Raw genomic sequence first — 20,265 nt, forward strand, 5'->3', positions numbered from 1 at the left:
GGAAGCATGCTGGCACAGAGTCTGGGACTGAAGCCAGAGCTACAGGGGAGCTGAAAAGGTAGATGGGGAGAGGGGAAAATAGGACTAAGGGAAAGTGTGGGTATTAAAGAGGGGCTCTGAGTGTAAAGAGACAGGGGATGGCTCCGGGGCAGCTAGAGAAGTTGCAGGGAGTGGCAGTAGGTGCTGGAAGCCGGAGAAAATTGCAGGACAGCTAATAGGAGCTGGGAAGCTGCAGGAGGGTGGGGGGAAGATTACAGAAGGTGCGGGGGAAGCCTGAAAAGAGAGAGACAGACAGCAGAAAATCACAGGAAAAGTACCAGGCAGCAGGGACAGCAGGAAAGCCAGGAGAGGCTGAGAGGTGGCAGAAAAGGGGAGATGGAATTGGGAGGAGATCGGGAAACTAGCAGAGAGGGTGGGAACTAGAGCTGAGAGAGAGAGAGAGAGAGAATGAGGCTGGAATTTAAGATAGGGAAGGGACTGGGATTTAGTAAAACGTGACCCAACTCGGGGTTGCAAATGACAGTGGTTTTATTGAACAGGGGAGATGGTGACACAATGCCAAATTGGTTCCCTTGCACCCACACCCACACAATGGCAGCAGGGGTTAGAGAGGTTTGGTTCAGGGGCTGAAGTCCACTGAAGTCCAGGAGGAGAGAGAGAGACAGAGAGAGAAAGAGATTCCGAATTGTAGGAGGAGGTATGCAGGTAATATCTACCTATCCAGGCTGGAAAGGGGTCCTTGTCCAGTAGATGTTGTCCAGAGGGGGGTCTGGCAGGGCCTCTGGGTGGATCAGTGGTGTGGCACGGTGCTGGTCCAAATAGAGAGGGCGTCCCCACTGGGTCTGTCTTCACTGCCCCTTTTTATAGGGGCAGACCTTGTGTAACCCTAGTGACAGGAGGCATGCCCAGGCAAGGGTCAGCCCCTGGCATACTGAGCATGTGTGCTCCATGCAGGGATGTGCAGTTTCAGGTGTCCGTAATGGTGAGAGTTGCTGGTTTTGCAGGGTCCTTTGTCTTCCAAATGCTGGTCTTGTCTCTGTTCCTGGGTGAGGTCCGTGGTTCCTGGGTGAATCAATGCGAGGTGATGGCCCAGTCATTACAGGACATTCAGTAGAGGTCTGCTTCCATTGTATTTCAATCATTTCCAATCACACTCATTCAATGGGGAACCAATTTACATGGGAGGGGTACATGACTCATACAGCTGCAACATGGGATGCCCAGGCAGAGGGCAGAAGATGGAGAATTGACATATAAAATGGAAACTTGACATGACTTTGGTTCACTTACAAACACAGGCCTAACCCATACAATATCCATATGAAACAATAAAAATCAATACAAAAATGATAATAATACAATATATAACAGTAAAAATCAATACAAACCTAATAATAATAAAATATAAAACAGTGGATATCCAAAACTAAAAACTTGCTACCAAAATAAAAATGTTTAAAGCTTATCCTAAGTCTTGAGCTCACTTATACTTATCTATAGGGAATAGAGAGGGAGAGAAAAAGTCAGAAATGGTTGGGGAAAGAGGAAGGAACGCATTTTAAAATAAAAAGAAAAACTGGGGGGTTTGCTACAGTTGTTTGATACATTCCATCATGTCCATTCATATTGCTTATATTGCTCCAAATGACATAAATAGAAGAAGCAACCAAGGAAGAGATTCAATATTGAGAGTTTGAAAGACCCTTCTAAAAGCAATAATCTCCAACAGTGCCTCAGTGAGAAACTCAACAAGGTCCATGATGATCTTGACACTATTTTTCACTGGGAGAGCCTTAAGAAAGGAATCCATGGGGCCTGCAAAGACTCTCTGGGCTTCTTCAGAAAGAAACATCAGGACTAATTCAATGAGAATGGTAGGGAAATTCAAGCTCTCACTCACAGAAAAAGGAGAGCCTTCAAAGCTTGGCAGAATGACAACAGTTCCAAACAGAAGTAAGGTGCTTATTGCTACACCAAAGCCAAGACCCAAAGGAACATTCAAGAGCAAACAAACAAGTGGTGGGAGGATAAAGCAATAAAGATTCAAGTTTGCTGACAGCTACGGTGTTCATTAAGGCTGTGCAAAACTTCAGGTGCTGATCTGATTTGGAGGAGATTTGACCCAATTCAGTGGTTGAATCACTGAATCTGAATCAAATCAGGGGACCAATTAAAAGGTCCGAATTGATTCAAAGCTCTCCAAATTGATTCAGAAAAAATTCAGAGAGCTTTGGTGATTCATACAGTCTCCGCCCACTGCAGCAGGGAGCTGTACCTGGACTCTGAACTGGTAAGTAGGGGGCAGGGGAGGGGGGACTGGAGGAGGGGGGAAGGGACCATGGGGGGACCCCTGCCAGGCCCCATCCCCTGCCTGCTCCCCCAACCCCCACAACCCCTGCCCATTCTCCCAGCTGCCACCATGGCTACCCTGCTCACCCCAGCTCCTGGTGCTTTAAAAAAAAGCCCCCACTCATTGGGTGCTGCCATGCATGGGGAGCAACCCCACCCTCCCCCTCATCCCACACTGCATGGGGGAGCTCTGCCACCAGCCCCCACCCCCTCACCCCACTCTCCCTGAACCCCCATGGCTGCCCCACCCTCCCCAGCTCTGGCCTTTTAAGAAAAAAACAAACCCCCCAACTGACCAGTCCATGCAGCAGCCTCAGGGCTTTTGGGGGCTCATGCAGAGCCCCCCATGTAGCACAGAGCAGTGGAGGGCATCAGAGATAGCCCCCCCCCCCCCACTGCCAGGCAGGAACTGGTGAGTCGGGGCTTTTTTTGGTTTTTTTTGTTTTTAAAGGGCTGGAGCTGGGGTGGGCGGGGAAGCTACGGGGGGGCTAAGACAGTAGGCAGGGGGTTGGGGGGCTCATGGCAGAGCACCCCATGCAGCGTGGGACAGTGGGGGGCAGCAGGGATTGCCCCCCAACCTGGCAGCAGCCGGTGAGTTGGGGCTTTTTTTTTTTCAAAGTGCCGGGAGCTGGAGCAGGCGGGGCAGCCATTGATGGGGCTGGGAGAGTGGGCAGGGGATGGGGCCTGTGTGATTTGGAGATTCAGCTGATTCAGCAGCAACTGAATCTCTGAATCAGATTTGACCGAATCGAATCAGTCCTGATTCAACTCACCAAATCAAATCACTGTCCCCCAAATCAGCCAAATCTGAATCCAAAGTGAATGCCAGCCACTTCGCACAGGCCTAATGTTCATAGTTTCTTCAGGGCTTCAAGACCTCATGAATTGAGATTCTAATGTCAAAGACAATACCTTCAAAGCCAATCCACAACACTACCTTGTAGATCCACCAACTTATCAAGGGACATTGAAAGCCATGAAGTAGACGCAGAACAAAGCATGTGGTCCTGATGGAATACCAGCTGAAATTTATGAGCTAGGTGGAAACAAGCTCTGACAGGGCTGCCTTTGGACACCTTCAAAATCATCTCTGATGATCATGACATCAGAACCCAAACCAAAATTCACATACCAAGCTGTAGTCATCCCTACCCTATTGCATGTGTGAAACTTGGATGACATATTGGAAAAAAATGAAAGCACCAGAACATTATTATGATCAGCGAGGTCTTCAGAAAATCCTCCATATCAACTGAAAAGACAAAAGAATGAATGCCAGCATCCTGGCTCAAGCAAACACCACCAGCATAAAAACTGTTTATACAATACCAGCTCCATTGGACAGGACCCATAGTAAAGATTCCTAACAACTGGTTTCCAAAATAGGTCCTATACTCCTGGTCACCACTCTAGAGGTGGGAAAAAGAAGACAGTCAATGACTCCTTGAAGCCCAATCTAAAGAAATGCAATATTAACATCAGTACCTGGGAGACTCAAGCACTGAATCATCCCCAGTGCTACCATGATATACAACAAGACATCAATCATTTTGAGCAAACTTGCTTCACTAAAGAGAAAGATAGACGAGAGAGAAAAAGGGAAGGAGTTGTGATCTGACATCATCACAATCTACTTCTTTCTCCCAGAACTATTTGCCATGTCTGCTGTTGAATGAACAGATACTAGATTGGCCTCCTTAGTCATCTACAGACACACCAATGACTATTTACTAGAAAACCATTGTTCTTGTCTTGAGGGACTGCTGCTGCCAATATCTTTTTTAAATTAAGCCAAATTAAATATACTTACAATTGAATGATATACTTGAAATTACCAAAATAAAACTTTTGAATTAATCCAAATTACCTTTGGGCCAGGGGTCAAGAAGAGGAGAATTCTCAGTTTACAAAAAATTTCAAAATTTTGAATTTCCATCCTAATTCAAGACAGGAAACCATTTCCTACTCAGTTCTAGTCTCAACCCTGAAATATAGAAACCTCACTAAGCGAGTTAAAAAAAAGGTTAAAAAGGTAAAAAAAAAAAAAAAAAAAAAATTAACCAAACTTTTTCCAGTCTCAAAAGGGTATTAAATTAGGATTTGAAGAGGAAAACAGACCGTTCTAATTTTAGCCATTCTTGTTTACCCACTCCGAACTACAAAATGGGTAACAACAAAAACAATAAATTCTGTTTTTGCAAGCCTTAACAATTTTCTTTAAAAAAAAAAACAACATATCCAGATGATTGGATTCATCTGCCACAGAATTACTCTCAGTGGTGGAAAAGTCACTTGGCCCAAACTGTTCCCAAGTGACCCTAACCACATATTTATTTTTCTAGCCCAAAGAAAGATACCTGGGGCTAGAATTGCAGAACTCCTGAGCACCTACAGCTGTAATTATATATTGGAGTTCTAGTTTGAACATATAAAGTGCTTTAAAAGAGTACTTCAGGCCTTAGGTATTTCAACCTGAACTTCTAGAATTAGCAGCCACTTAACAGTTTCAGTTTCAATTCTCTTTTTCCTCAGTGTCAAAACAGTAAAATGGAAATAATATTCAAACCTAATCTCTGGCAGATATTGTGAATGTAAATGCATTAATCTTTGTAATTATTAATCTTACTGCTATAAAACATGAATATACTATTTTAGTTTTCTACACTATAGAAACACAATGAGGAAATCAACACCATATCTACTCAAATCTAAGATGACCCTGAATATAAGATGACCTCCCAATAATTACATTCTATATATGGAAAATAGATAAATTTGTTAATAATTTTCCATGTATAGAATCATATTATTGGAGAGTCATCTTTAATTCTCCCCCCTCCCCACTGCTGCAGGGGAGCAGGCAACGGAGAAGCAGATAGTGTAAGATCAAGCAGCTTGCCCCCTGTTTATGCCTGCTCCTCTGCTGCCTCTTCCCCCTGGAGCTACCCAGTTAATATGGAGGATAAAAAGTAGTGCTGAATAAGTACCCATTCACTGAATGCAACAAGAAAAAAAATCAACAGTGATCACATAATTCAAGACTATATCATAATGAATATGCACAGGGCATGGGGGAGGAGTGAATTATGGTTGCCTACGGAACATTAATTATGGTATTTTCTAACTGTTGAGTGATCGACTCCCACCTTATCATTCTTTAACCCAGGCTATTGGTTGGTTTTGTTTCTAATGTAATTTGATTGCTTAAACAAATTGGATCGTTGCACTCTAATGAGCATAGAAGTTCCATCTTTTGGAAACACATTGACCTCCCTACAGGTAAAGTAGGGGTGGACCCTTAGATTCATAGTACGGACCCTTCTACCACTTGGATGATGTGTGAGATGGAGCATGCCCTGAGCAGATAGAGCCTTCTAAGAATGTAATTGCTAAAACCCTAACAAGCCTCAAACAAGCATGCGCAAAATTGGATCTTTCAATAATTTGAATCTTTGCTATACTTGAGTGAATTTTTCACAAAAGGTGCAAAAGGGTTCAGTCCTAAAATGAGGGCAACCTCCCTCACAAATTTCAAATCCCTGATCCCACAGCTTCGCAAGAAATGAATGGAAGATTTTTTTTAACAAAGTGGCTGCATCATGTTGGCTGAAACTCTTCCCAAAACATATTTAGCTTGAGGCAGAGACCTGACATGGGCACTTTCAACCTGTGTGGTTTTTGGTTTGAGAAAATTATAAGCAACATAAAATAGGGTCTTAGTGCTGAGCAAATGTCCCTACCTGTTTTCCCTATAATAGTAAGGCTGGGTATCAAATGCACCTAAATGCTTCAAAGCCCTATGAAAATTTTAATTTCCTCTTTAACAACTCACCTCTGAATGAGACTAATTCTATGTCACTTATACCCATTTTACTCTGCTATACCTCTGTTCAGTTAAATGCATTTGCTCCTGATTTTTTCCATTCTAGGGGGGAAAAAAAGAATCAAACCAAATGCATCTGGGTCTTTTCATTATTGAGCTATATCAAGAAATTCATCAAAATGTCAGGAACATACCAGCCTGTCGGCTTTACCTTCCAAAAGCCAAAGTCTTGTATAAAAGCACAAAAAAGCTTATGGCTTAGCATCATTCTTCTGCCAGTTAGAGTTTGATTTCTTCCTAGGCTCCTCAGTAGAATAGAGCACCTGATTTGTGTGACTATATTTTATAGCAATAAGCCCTGTAATAAAATTTGAGACTCATGGTACCAAGAACTGAAAAGGAAGTGGGGAAAATATGCTGTGGAAATGTTTGGCTTCTTGTATTTCCCTCTCCCTACAGAATCCATAGGAAGCTATTGCTCATTTGGCATTTTGTTCTATGAGCTTATTTGAATCGGTAGTAGATAATTTCTTACTCAGATATGCTTATCTCAAAATACCTTTATACCTATGCTGAATAAACCTCTTCCTCAGTCACTCCAGGTTTACAATAAAAAAGGCTTATTCACCATGGGCCGGGGGGGGGGGGGGGGGGGGGAGGGAGGGTTGTATGTGTGTGTCTGTATACTTAAAATGTATGACAGAGAGTGAAAGAAAGACTAGGTCATAGGCCTAATGCTCTATTATAACTTCCCTTTTGGAGTTGGCAATTTTAATTTTCAGTTCTAGCCAAGGTGTCTTGAGAGAAGAGTTAATAATAAAAAATCTGAATTGTCTCTGAAACAAGGGAAGAGTTCAACTTTGAATATATGCTGGGGGAGTTTGTGTGTGGATAGGTTTTTTGTTTTTTAATTTTCAGACACATTAACTTTTTTATGACGTCTCTTGTAAAAGCATAGTTAAAAATAAGATTGTAATAAAAAGAAATATAGCTGTGTTATCATCCTAACAATATATTGGATTTCGTCTTAAAAAAATGTGTAAATTTCTGCCATCCCAAGCGCAAGATACTGTGTCATCTTTAAAGGTCATTTTTCACATCAACATATAAAAATAATCCATGTTTGGATTCTCTAATGATGCCTTATTTCTGTGAGCTCAGATTTGAAACTCTTCTCTTTTTTTCCTATTAGAAATCAGTAAGATCTACAAATGGATATGCTGTAATACACAATAGCCAGATCCTGAACAGTTGTAAATCAGCACAGCTCCGCTGCCTCTATAGAAGATATGCCAATTGACGTGCTGAGGATCTGCCCCAGAATTAACTTGTGCAGTATTTTTTAAACCAGTTTGATATACCCATTCAATAATAGCCACTAACTTTGTAAAAAATCCTTGCCTCTTGCGTAATTCCTGGAATATCATGGCTACAACATCACTCTAGCAGTATTAAACATTGAAGCATGAAGAGATAGATTGCTATTCACTAACACTCCATCCTCTTTTGAGCCCTTACACAATGGAGTAATGGAACCAAAACAATATATCTTCAGCTCCGATTCTGTTATCAGTTACTAAAGGTGACAAGCTGGGAGACAACCATTAACATCAGACATCATAACTGATATTCACCTCCTGCAATGCATTAGAGTTTATACAAGACAGTGGCAAATTCCTAACAAAAAACAGAGGCCAAGGAAACAGCCCACTGCCTTCTACTGGGGAGACAAGTTTTAGACTTTTGTTCCAAAGTGTTTTACTCTATGGAGCTATTTTTGTGTCATTAAATCTTTATGCTCGTAACATATGCTTTTACAGCAAATTTATTAAAATGGTATTTGAGCCTGAAGGTTATTGAAATGTTTCAAATCCTGAAGGCTTGGGTAATACTAATCTATATAATGAATGTATTGCTTAAAAAATGTATCTTAAGGAACTAGACAGGCCACTTTTAAAGGACATTTCAACTCCATATCCAAACTTCACAATTTGGTCCATTATCTAGAAAAAGCTATACCAAAGCACCAGATGCTTATACCCTTGAATTTGAGAAATTGTAAAGTTTGGTCCTAGTAACATCTCAGGCCCATCTCAGACTATTAATACCATATCTCAACTGCAGAGGGAAACCATCAAAATAGGGATTTGGGTTATTCAAGCCATTGCAACATATCTAATTTTAGCCTCTGGACTTGCATCAGACCTCATCTGGAAATGCATGCTGTCTGATGGAAGTAAGATCATTTCCCCAACAGTAATATTAGACCACATTTCAGAAACAATTTTAGTGCATCCCAGACTAAATCTCTCACAATTGTCCCAAAGAAACAAATGAACCACAAGCAGAAATAAGACAGGCTTCAATTGAACAAGGAAAATGTACGTGTGTTTGAAATCATTGGAGACCCAGATGGAACCAAGTGTATAAGATTACTTCTCTGATCTGTGTTAGTAATTGGGTAATAGTAACTGTAACTCTGCTGAGTCTAAGCCCTCCATCATCGTCTAAATTTAATCTCATTCTCCAGGGTGCTTGCTATGGTGCTGAAAATTCATGCTAATAAGAGACTCTACAGACAACACACAATATCCTGAATGCTAGACCTGAAAGCAAAGAGAACTGAAAGAGGGAGCAAGCAAAGTAGGAGCTATGTAATGACAGCTAATTGGCTCACTGAATTATGCAAGCTCTAGGTTTTCCCTCTGTTTTTTTCCCCACAATTAGTTACCAAGAGTTACCTCCACACACTGTGCATTTGGTACCTATTGTACTGAGGAAGTCACCTGAGCAACTAACTGTCCTTTTCATGATAGAGAAAGCTTGACAAATATTTGTATAAGATACCTGGAAAAAATTCCCAACATTTTTATGCATTTTTCCAAGTAGGCTCACAGCCCTTTGCATAATTCCTTTCAGTGAGCATTGTAATTATTCAGTTTTATTAGCTTTAATGTTATAAGCTTTTGCAGAGTCTAAGTTTCAATTTTTACACATGCGAATGTTTATCCCGAATATTCCTTTCTTGTACACTCATCCAATCAAGGAACAAATATAAAATGGGCCAGACGGCCTGTTAGTGTAAACTGACACAGCTCCATTGATTAATAGTTTACCCCAGTAGAGGCTTTGGCTTCTTTTTTCTTTTCTGCTGACATGTGACTCACCCAATACAGACAACTAGCCTGAATGCTGTATAGACCCAGAGAACTGTTTGTGCTATATCGTCTAAACTGAAAAGAGCTGTGAACAAACTAATGAAGTATAATTCACTGGATACACTGTTTACTGCCAATTATTCCTGCATTTAGTTCTACATCAGAATCTGATCCATGTTACAGCAATTTAGAGCTAAAATTTCTTCGTAACTTTTTCACTGAAAATAGTGATTCAACACTGAAGGCTCTAACTACAAGATAGGTTTTGCCTTCAGTTAGGGCCAGGTTCTGATATCTTTGGTCACACTGAACAACTTTTTGCCAACCAAATCAGCTATCCAAGAAACCGTCATTTCTTGAGTTGCCACATGCATAGCTAGAATGAATTCGCCACAGAAAAGTGCTATTCAGGCTCAGTAAAGTATAAGAGTCTGGTCCCCATACAGCAGTGGTTTTGTAAAAGAAAAGAAAGGGTGGGAAGAAAGGGTGAGAGCTGGGAGCTACAAATGCAACATAAATCATTATCTGGTATAATAATTACCTGTGCTATATATAATTTCTACTTTAGTTAGTCTATAAGGTGTAAATCTACCCTACCTTCCACAATAACCTTACAGCTGGCCATGTCCCAGGCAAAATTAGCACACTTTACCCTAGCATACGTCAGAGGGATTTGAATCTGGCCACTGAGCTTCTTCATCTGTAGGACCCTGGGACAAAAGGCTCTCTCATGGGACAAATGTGATATCTATATGCAGCCTTACTTTCTCTTCCTTACCACTATCCTGACTCCCTGCTCTCCCTCAGACCTCCACTGACAGCTTCCTACCGCTCTTACAGAATAAACACATTGCAAGAATAAAACACTGACAAAAATAGTGGTCTCCTCATGTGTACTCTAGTTTCCAGCTTATGTGCATGCCTTTCCCAACAGTAAAGGCAAACCTCACAGAAGGGGCAACCTGAAAGCAGTAGCATATCTAAAGGCATGACAAATATCTCTAGGTGAGGCAACAGGCCAGAGGAAGAGGAAGGACTAGCACCTAATTCTTGGGGGGCACCATCTAATCCACTGAACCACACAAGCTCTAGCAGTTGTGTATATGCACTACTGTTCTGACCCTATAAATTGCTGATAGAGATAGCTTACACTGAAGATGCTGACAGATGTTGTATTGGGAAGATTGTTGGTGCCAGAGAACAAGCCCGTGACAAAGATTTCAGTAAGGCATAAACTCCTAAGTCTCCCTTCCCACCTCCCTGGGCTGAAACAGTAGCCCTGGATGCCATGTTGCAGAAAGGGAACAAAAGATAGCTTCCACTGCACTTCCAGCCTCATCACTGGGTACAGAAGCCCAGATATGCCTCAAGAGAAAGAAAATTCAGTCATTAGAAAAATATATTGAGAGTCAATGAACTTACCGTGAGAGAGGTTTTTACAATACTAAGGGTGATGATATACTAAAACAATATTGGGAATGTATGTAGTAGTGGACAGAATTTAAAACTCTGGAGGAGGGGCTTTCCATAAACAATCTTGTAGTAGAAAACCATGAGGATTGTTAGATGTTAGAAGTAAACCAGCATCTAAAAATAATATTTTTATTGTCCCATTGAAAAAGGTTTAGTTTAAGTTCCATCTTAGTAAAGGAATAAAGCTTCCATAGCCTGTTGCTCCTCTCTAGTCTCTTATAAAGACCTCTGTCTTTCTTCAGGCAAAACCCAATTAGAGTACTTGCTTGCTCCAGGCTCTTGAATGAAGTCTTTTGAGCTGCCTAAAAGTAAATGCAGAATTGGCACTAGTATTGCAGGTTTGAGACCAAATGTGTGGATTCAATAAAAGGGGGAGTAGAAGGGGAGTATCTGTGTCTGAGATCCTTCAACAAAAAAAAAGGAAAGAAAGAAAGAAAGAAAGAAAGACTTTTGACTTTTAAGAGACCTTTATTCCCCGGAGGGTGATGACTCGGAGCCAGTCAAAAGCATGTACAAGGATGCCCGAAGCTCTGGGCCTCATGGACAAGGCCTGGGCTCGTGGCCTGCAAGGCCTGCCCGTACACGCTAGACAAAAAAAAAAAACAACCAACACAACGAACATAAGGACTATTTACAGTATTTACAGTTCTGCCAGCAGGGACACCCATGGAGGCCTCCGGGGTCGACCCGCACGAGCAAAAGTCCAGGGCCTCGGCCCGCTTGACGCGTCTCTGCGGCTTGAGCAGCCGGTGGCATCACAGAGCGAGGATCAGGCGTCCCGCCTCGACCCGGCACAGCACCCCCTCGAGGGCCCAGCGCTCCTCAAAGGCGGGCACCGTCCGCCGGAGGACAGCGTGCTCAAACTCGAGCGAGAGGCGGGCCCGCACCAGCAGGCGGAAGAGCTGCAGGGCGTCGACCATCCCGGTGCCGCTGAGCTGGTTTCGCCGGCTCTTCAGGGTGGCCATCTTGGCCTGGCCCAGCAGGAAGTTGGCCAGGCTGACCGTGGCCCGCTCGGCCGCCCGGTATGGAAAGGAGTGGATGTAAGCGTCTTCGGAGAGGTCCCGGCCCAGTACCCGAAGCAGTGCGCCCAGGGCGGCAAAGAGAGGCTGCAGCCGGGGGCAGTCGAGGAAGGCGTGGAAAATGTCCTCGTCCAGCACCCCCGGGCAGAAGGGGCAGGCCGCCGAGGCCGCTGGGTCCAAGTGACGCACAAAGGTGCCGGTGGCCAGGATGCCGTGCACGAGCCGCCACTGCAGGTCGCCGGTCTTCTTGGCGATGGGCGCCTTATACAGCGTGCGCCACGCCGGGGTCCCGGGCCGCGCCAGGCGCCGCCGCCACGCGGTGTCCGGGCGGCCGGCGAGCACCTGGGCGTGCCGGGTGCGCACCACCCACATGTAGAGGCCCTTGCGGGGCAGGGTGCCAAAAGGGCAGCCCGTATTGCTGCTGGGGGGCACCGGGAGCCTGAGCAGCGTGTTGGGCCGCTCGGCCAGCTCGCCGGGTACCGCTGGGATGACGGGTAGCGGTGGGAAGGCGTCTTCTGCGGCGTCTGCGGCGGGGAGGGGCCGGCGAGTCTGGAGATGGGCTTCCAGGGCGGTCGCTGCCTCCGTCGGGAGGGCGGCCCTAACGGCCCGCAGAAGCCGCCCCGCGGTGCGGACGGAGCGCATGGCCAGCCGGGCAGCCAGGGCCTCGGGTGACAGCCAGTCCGACCGAGCGGGGTCCAGGAGGTGCTCCAGGCGGGTGGAGCGCGCCTCGACGAGAGCTGCCGTGAGGCTGGCGGAGGCCAGGCTCGGCACGACACGGTGCAGGGCCGGGTTGTGGACCAAGGGCTCTCGAAGGAGCTGCGGGAACCGCAGGTGCCTGGCCTGGGGACAGAGATGGAAGGCCGCCCGCCAGGCCCGCACCACGCTGCGGTAGAACGGGGGAAGGACCGCCCCGTTCAGGAAGGTGAGGTCCAGTTGAAACAGCTCCCGGTCAAAGCCGAGGCCCCCCACTCGCCGCAGGAATCGGCACGCCAGCTGTCGCCACGGGAGGTGGCCTTCGGTGTACAGGAGCCGCTGGAGGGCCTGCAGCCGATAGGCGGCCACCCTGCTGGCCAGATCGATCAGGCCCTGGCCCCCCTCGCCGGTGGGCAGGTAGAGGGCAGCTCGTGGGAGCCAGTGGCGTCCGTCCCACAGGAAATCGACCAGGAGCCGCTGCAGTCGCTCCAGTAGCTCCGGCGGAGGGTCCAGCACCGCGCAGCGGTGCCACAGGGTGGCCGCCGCCAGGTTATTGATGACGAGGACGCGCCCCCGGTAGGAAAGGCTGGGCAGGCGCCAGCGCCACCGCTGCAGGCGGGCCTCCACTCCCTCCTCGAGGCCGTCCCAGTTGCGTGCCATGAAGGTCGTCGGCCCCAGGAACACGCCCAAGACCTTGAGGCCCTCGCGGCGCCAGGCGAGGCCCCCCGGCAAGTCCGGCGGAGGCCTGCCAGTCCATGCGCCAAGCAGCAGAGTGTCACTCTTGCCCCAGTTGATGCGGGCGGAGGAGGCGCGCTCGTAGGCCCGCTGGCAATCTGCCAGAGCCCTCACGTCTTCCCGGGTGGCGAGGAAGACGGTGACGTCGTCCGCGTAGGCCGACAGCCGGAGACGAGGGCCAGCGGACGGGCCCGTGGCCGATGGCAGGGCCACCCCACTCAGGCGGCGGCGCAGCGCGTGTAACAGCGGCTCGATGGCCAGGGCGTAGAGCATGCCCGACAGCGGACAGCCCTGGCGAATGCCCCTGCGCGCGGGGAACGGAGCGCAAAGCACCCCGTTCACCTTGAGCAGGCTGGAAATGTCCCGGTACAAGACCCGGAGGGCCCCGGTGAAGAGGGGCCCAAAGCCAAAGGCCTCCAGCGTGCGGAAGAGGTAGGCGTGGCCCACGCGGTCAAAGGCCTTCTCCTGGTCGAGAGAGAGGAGGCCGACGTCGAGGCCAAAGAGCTCGCTAGCCGTGAGCAGGTCCCGCAGCAGGAACAGGTTGTCTTGTATTGTCCTGCCCGGCACGCAGTAGCTCTGCTCGGGCCCCGTGAGAGAGGCCATGACCGCGCGGAGGCGGGTGGCCAGCGCTTTGGCCAGAATCTTGTAGTCCGCGCACAGCAGGGAGACCGGCCGCCAGTTCTTCATGTAGCCCAGGTCTCCCTTCTTGGGCAGCAGGGTCAGCACCGCTCGGCGGCAGCTGATCGGCAAGACCTTGTCGGCGAGGCTCTCCTGGAAAACGCGCAGGAGGCTGGGGCCGAGGAGAGGCCAGAAGGTCTTGTAGAACTCGGCAGGCAGCCCGTCGAGGCCCGGGGCTTTGCCGGAGGCGAGGCCGGCCGTGGCGGCCGCCAGCTCTTCCAGGGACAAGTCCCGCTCCAGCTCGCTGGCCTCCAGGGCATCGAGACGCGGTAGGCCCTCGTGGAGTTCCCGCGTGGCCTCGGGGCACGACGGCTCGGCCGCGAACAGGTCGCGATAGAAGGCGACGGCACGTTCGCGGACTTCGCCCGGCTCTGTAATGACCCGGCCCTCAGGAGTCTTGAGATGGTCCAAGGCTTTGCTCGCTGCCCGCCGCCGCTCCAGGTCGAAAAAGAAGCGGGTCGGGGCGTCGGTTTCCACCAGCTCCTGGCAGCGGGCGCGGATCCTCGCGCCGCGGGCCGCGCTCTCCGCCAAGTCGCGCAGGCATTTCCTGCGGAGCCGGAGGCTCTCGCTCAGTGCCGCGTCGCTGCCAGCGGCCAGCAGAGCAGCCTCGAGCTCCGCCACGTCCTCCTCCAACTCCCGGACTCGGCGGCGCGTCTCGTTCGCGGCCAGCTGGGTGTACTGCTGGCAGAAGGCTCGGGTCTGGACCTTGCCCACGTCCCACCACAGCTTCCAGGAGGAGTGGCTCGGTCTCGCAGCCTCCCACCTCCGCCAAAAGTGGGCAAAGCAGTCCCGGAAATAAGAGTCCTGGAGCAGACTAATGTTCAAACACCAATACGGTGCCCGTGCACAGGCTCTCCCCGGCAGGCTCAGTTCGCTGAAGGCCAGGCCATGATCTGATAGACCCGAGGGAGCGATGCGGCTGCTGCGCAGGAGTGGCAGGTGGTGCCTGGTGATATAAAGGCGGTCGAGGCGAGCCATGGTGAGACCGCCGGCACTCGTCTTGGCCCAGGTGTACTGGCGCGCATCGGGATGCAGGGCTCGCCAGACGTCCACGAGGTCTGCCCCCTCCAGGGCAGCTTGCAGCTTGCGAGCGGAGGGCAGGTGGGGCTCAGGCCCTGTGCGGTCGAGGCGCGGGGCAGTGGTGCAATTGAAATCGCCCCCGAGGAGGAGCAGGTCATCATCCTCGCTAGCGTCGCGCAGGAGGGCAGCCAAGCTCTCAAAGAAAGCGACCCTCTCCTGGCCATCGGAGGGCGCGTAGATGTTGACGAGCAGCAGACGGTGTTGCGCGAGGGTGACGCGGACGGTCAGCAGGCGGCCGGGGACGACCTCCCGCGGCACCGCCGCGTCAAGCTGCAGCTGCGGCGATAAGAGTGTCGCGACCCCCGCGCGGAGGTTGGTGCCGTGGCTCAGGAACACCTGTCCTCGCCAGGCAGCCCGCCAGGCCGCCTGGTTGAACCTGTCAGAGTGGGTCTCTTGTAGGAAGGCGATGGCCAGCCTCTTCTGCCGCAGGAGCTCCAGGACGGCCTCGCGCTTCACCGCGTCTCGACAGCCGTTGACGTTGAAGGTGCCAATGGTTGTGGCTGCCATGGGGGTGGGTGTGGGAGAGGAGGAGCAAAGCAGAGTGCGGGTGGAAGAGCGAGCACCCAAGAGCAGAGCAAGGCAATACAGACAGGTCAGGGAAGGCCTACCGTGCCCTACTCTAGTCGAGGGACCCGCCCAGGCCCCACTCCACTCTCACCCTCTGGGCAAGCTTGTCCAGACGGTAGGCCATCTGACGTGTGCCCCGATCTTGCTTCATGAGCTTGACTGCCGCCCTGGCAGCCTTGACAAACACTTTGGGGTCCGCACACCACTGGGTGATGTGCCCCGCTACATTTTTCTGCCCCTTGGTTAGCTTCAGCAAGGACAGGAGTCCCCCATAGTCAGGAGAGACCCAGGGGGGCTCCGCCAGCTTGGGGTGCATGTTGCCCACGGAAGAGCGGCGAGGCCGCACCCCCGGCGGGAGCTCGCCCGCAACTGCAGCGTCGACCCCCTCGATGTCCAGGCACATCAGCCGCCTCTCGTCGTCCGAGTCGAGGACCGGCTCCGTGAGGACATTCCCTGTCTTCTTGGGGGGGGAGGGGCCATCCCGCTCACGACGTCTCTTGCGAGACTCCGAGAGCTGGATCTCCATCTCGCTAACGTCCCCATCTGCTCCGGTAGGCTGGGGCGTGACCAAAGGGGCAGCGGGCTCTCCCGCCACCCCCGGGGCCAGGCCACCGGAAGAGAGACATTCGCCACTATCCCTGCTGCCGCCTGACTCCGGAGGCTGGGGGACAGGCGAGGGGAGGGGGACCCCTGAAGGCCCCTCCCCCCCACCCGCTAAGTTTGCCTCGTCGGTGGCTACATCCGACGGGGCGGGTGGTGTGGCGGCCGGAACGGGGTCCGGCTCTGTAGTGGGGGGGTCCTCGGCACTGGCCGAGGAGGGGTCTGTCAGGGATGGGGTGTCCTGAGAGGCCCCCCTCATCTCCCTCTCTTTTTCGGGTGGTAGGGAGGATGCCCGATCCCCATCATCCGATGAGGCTCCAGCACCGCAGTCCCCGGCCACCCCAGCCACTTCGGCCGGGGCAGGCAGGGGGCAAGGGGAGGCGTCCGCCTCTCCACCCGGTGGGGCTGCCGCACCGAGGGCAGGGGGCGCCACAGACGGGGGAGGGGGCGGCGGGGCCATGGTAGCAGCGCCAGCCCCTCGGCTGGACGATGGCTTCCCGCTGGAGACCCCGGTCCCCTGAGATGGAACGGAGGGGGAAGGAGGACGGGAGGAAGAGCTCCCAGCCTCCCTGGGCCTGTCGCGTGCCCCAGAGGTCGACGCGCCGTCTCTCGGCGCTGCCGCAGGCGGCGATGGTCCGGCCGCCTTGCCCCGAGGGCACTGCGCGGCCAGGTGGGAGGAGCCCCCGCACTTGAAGCACGTGGTCTCTCCCACAGACAGATAGATAATAAACCGCCGCCCCTCGAGCGTGAGGCTCAGGGAGCGAGGCAGCGACTGGGGGCCCTCCTTGAGGAGCATGAAGACCTGCCTCCGAAAGGACAGGACGTGCTTGCCCTGAGGGTTCTTGTTTCCCATCGGCAGGCGGCGAAAAGGACTCGCAGGAAGCCCATAGGCCTCGAGTCCCCTGGCCAGCTCCCGATTGGAAACGTGCGGTGGGACGTTGGAAATCACCACCCTCACTGCCTGAGTCTCTAGGGGCGTGACAGGGTAGTGGATGCCCGCAATGTCCAGGCCCTCCGCACACACCCTGTCAACCAAGGCGGGCTTGCTCAAATAGATCATCGGGACCGTGTTCACGCGCCCCGCGTAGCGGACGGTACGCCATCCCAGGAGGGCGGCCAGAGCCTCCACGCAAGCCTCGAGCCCCACATGGAGAGGGGCATGAACCCTCAGGCCATGAGACAGTGGGAGGTCCTGAGAGACATCCTCATGCCAGCTGCCAGGCGTAGGAGCCGCCATTCCTCGCCAGGACAGGGTTAAACTGCGAAGCGCAGCAAAAAAAAAAAAAAAAAAGCCTCAGGCTGACACGGGGGACTGGGACTGGGAGGGGGCTGAAAACGCCCCAAAATCGGCCTGAGGGGGGGCAGAGCAACCCCGCAGGGGCTCAGGGCAAGCCCCAAGGCAGGGGCAGATGGCAGGGACCAAGGGAAGGGGCCCTGGGGGAGGGAGGCAGCAGAAATCAAAGGGACAACTCAGGCGGGGGTGGGGGAGGGGCAGAGGCAAACGAGGCTGCCAGAGCCCAGGGGAAAAAGGCTCAGAAAGTGGGGGGAAGGGGCAGAGGGGGGTCCCCAGGGACAGGGTGGGGAGAGGCAAGGGGTTTTTTTGGGGGGGGGACAGGAAAAGGGGGGCAGGGAGTGCGAGGCAACGAGCTGAAAGCACCTGAGCTGGAGGAGCTTAGAAGGGCTTCAGCTGTCGGCGGCCATCTTGAAAGAAAGAAAGAATTTCACAAATTTGCGTGTCATAAGATTAAGATTAAATGATCTTTATTTTAATGAAAACATAGTCACACATTCATGTTTCTATTGATTCCAGAATAAGACTTTTCACTAGATATTACCTAATTAGGATGAGATCAATACAGTCCTTATTAGCAAGAATGTTGTTTTGCTGACTTTTCTTTTGGTCAGAAGAAAAATAATGTATTGTACCCTCACAAAAGTCATGTATGATGATGACAAAGATGTGCCAATAGGACATGAAGTCTTTGGTTGGCCGTTCCACGATCAGTTGGTTTCAAAAGCCACTTAGCTGTCTTCATATAGGACTTCATCTATTTGGATATCATTTTCTGACACTGGTACTGACTCACAGATCTGCTCCTTGAAAGCTAAGGCAATGGTGTAAGGTTTCCCTCTGGGGTGTTTCATACATCGTTCAAGGTAGGTGTCATAGTATCCCTTTCCTCTTCCCAGTCTGTTGCAATTTTTGTCGAACCCAAGGCCTGGCATGAGGATGAGGTCAAGACCCCCCCTGGACATAGCTTCTTCCCGTATGTCATCATCACTGGGTTGGAGGATATTCCAGGATGTCACAGGAAGTGAAGAAATTTCTTCAACTGATACCAACTTTAGCATATCCATGTGGTTGCTCTGTGGCTTGTACTGTGGAATGAAACACTCTTTGCCTTGCTTAAAAATGTCCTTAATGATGTCTTCTGTCTGGATTTCATCTTGCATGCTCAGGAAGACTGCAATTCTTTGGGACTCTTTGTACTTGGGATGGCCAATCACCTGGCAGAAAGAAAAAGATGTATACCGCAAAACAGATATGCATGTGTAAAAATAGTAATAGTGCATACTAAGATGTATGCACAACTGCTCATCACAATTGCAAATGAGTACATGTTTTCACAGCTACCTGTGTGTTCATTCACCTAGATATAAGGTAGTAGTGAGTTAGGTATACAGCCTCAAAATCAGAACTCCCTAGAGCTAAAATGCTGGAGGCTACAAGTGAGAGAGGAACAGTGGAAAAAACCCTGGCCATACCCAGTTCACTTTACCTTTCAGCATCCACTCAATGTCACTGCATGACACAGGATAGCAGGCAAGATGGATGTATGGTCTGACCCAGTAAATGACAATTCTTATGTTCGTAATTCTTATGTTAAATCTTTTAATTATGGTTCAGAGAGCTAATATTTTAGCCCTATCATAACTGGGCCTCCACGATCTGGATGAACTTGTATAAGGGATCCAATTTTAGCCCTGTTGAAGCCAGGGAAAGATTTGCCAGTGACTTCAATATGGCTTCTATTTTACTTCAGGTACATGAAGTACCTGAACATCTATATCTACATGAACTAACGGTGGCCTGTAGTCTATTGAGATGGAAATTTGTAGGAGCAGAAATTGAGGCCAGTGTCAAAAATGGCATGAAGTGCCAAAACCATATTCTCATTTAAGCTTTCAATCATTTTGGCTATGCCATATCCGCACCTAAATAACCTTGTAACAGACATAACATTACCAAACTCAGTGCCACATTTTTTCCTGTTACCTCCATATTTTCAGATATATGGGGAGGAGAAAGATACACATACATATACTTCACTTGAACTCTTTACCTAATAACATTTTCTATCTCCAAATAGAAGAGAAAATTTGGAGTCAGTTTAGTTCCTCCTCCAAATTCACCTGGTTGTAGTTAGCCTGCTTACAGCATATGACTTCTTGCATGGCTCTCAGAACAATAACCAATTCCACATGTAAATGATACTTTTTGTAATACCTATCCATCTACATGAGATGAATCAACTGAGGTTTAAAACTGAATTCTGACTCTCTGCATCTGGTGAATTCATCATAGTGCTTTTAACAATACATTCACATGAGTTAGTGGGAGTGAATTGACTCTGGCCCAGTGGACATTCTCTTGTCTATGGCTGAAATTGTTCAAAGTGGCCATTGCCCCAAGCAAAATAAGAACCCTGTGATGCATGAATAATTTTATAAAAACTTCTTAGTGGCTGCCAAGTACGTTTTAAACCACCAAGTTCAGAGCATGAACAAATCAGGTTGGGTTCATTCCAAATACTTGTCACCTTTGACACGTTTTGCTCCTTAGCCTGCTCATGCGGCTCTAAACTTTCAAACAGCTCAGGCACTGAGTTGGCACATTTTAACTGAAGATATTGCTGAATATTACATGAATGTCAAGTATTCTCATGGCTATAATGGTATAAGAAAGTAAAAAATATGCAACTAATTCATGCAACACTTGTTGACTGGTATTAGCAAACAAGTAGAGAGTACCAATCCTCTACCTATAAAGCATATATACTTAACTTTAGGAGACAGATCGACTAAAGTT

The 20,265-nt window shown here is 49.6% G+C and overlaps 1 protein-coding gene across 1 annotated transcript; it reads right to left on the reverse strand.

Annotated features, from left to right (window-relative positions):
• Positions 1 to 17,929: 17,929 nt before the first annotated feature.
• LOC132250661 (5-formyltetrahydrofolate cyclo-ligase-like) lies at positions 17,930 to 18,708 on the reverse strand. The gene has a single exon (XM_059727629.1). It carries the CDS (start codon positions 18,627 to 18,629, stop codon positions 18,198 to 18,200), a length of 432 nt encoding a protein of 143 aa, XP_059583612.1. The 5' UTR covers positions 18,630 to 18,708; the 3' UTR covers positions 17,930 to 18,197.
• Between the last annotated feature and the right edge of the window lie 1,557 nt (positions 18,709 to 20,265).

Source organism: Alligator mississippiensis, chromosome 5, assembly GCF_030867095.1.
Source record: "Alligator mississippiensis isolate rAllMis1 chromosome 5, rAllMis1, whole genome shotgun sequence".
NCBI classification, from domain to species: domain Eukaryota; kingdom Metazoa; phylum Chordata; order Crocodylia; family Alligatoridae; genus Alligator; species Alligator mississippiensis.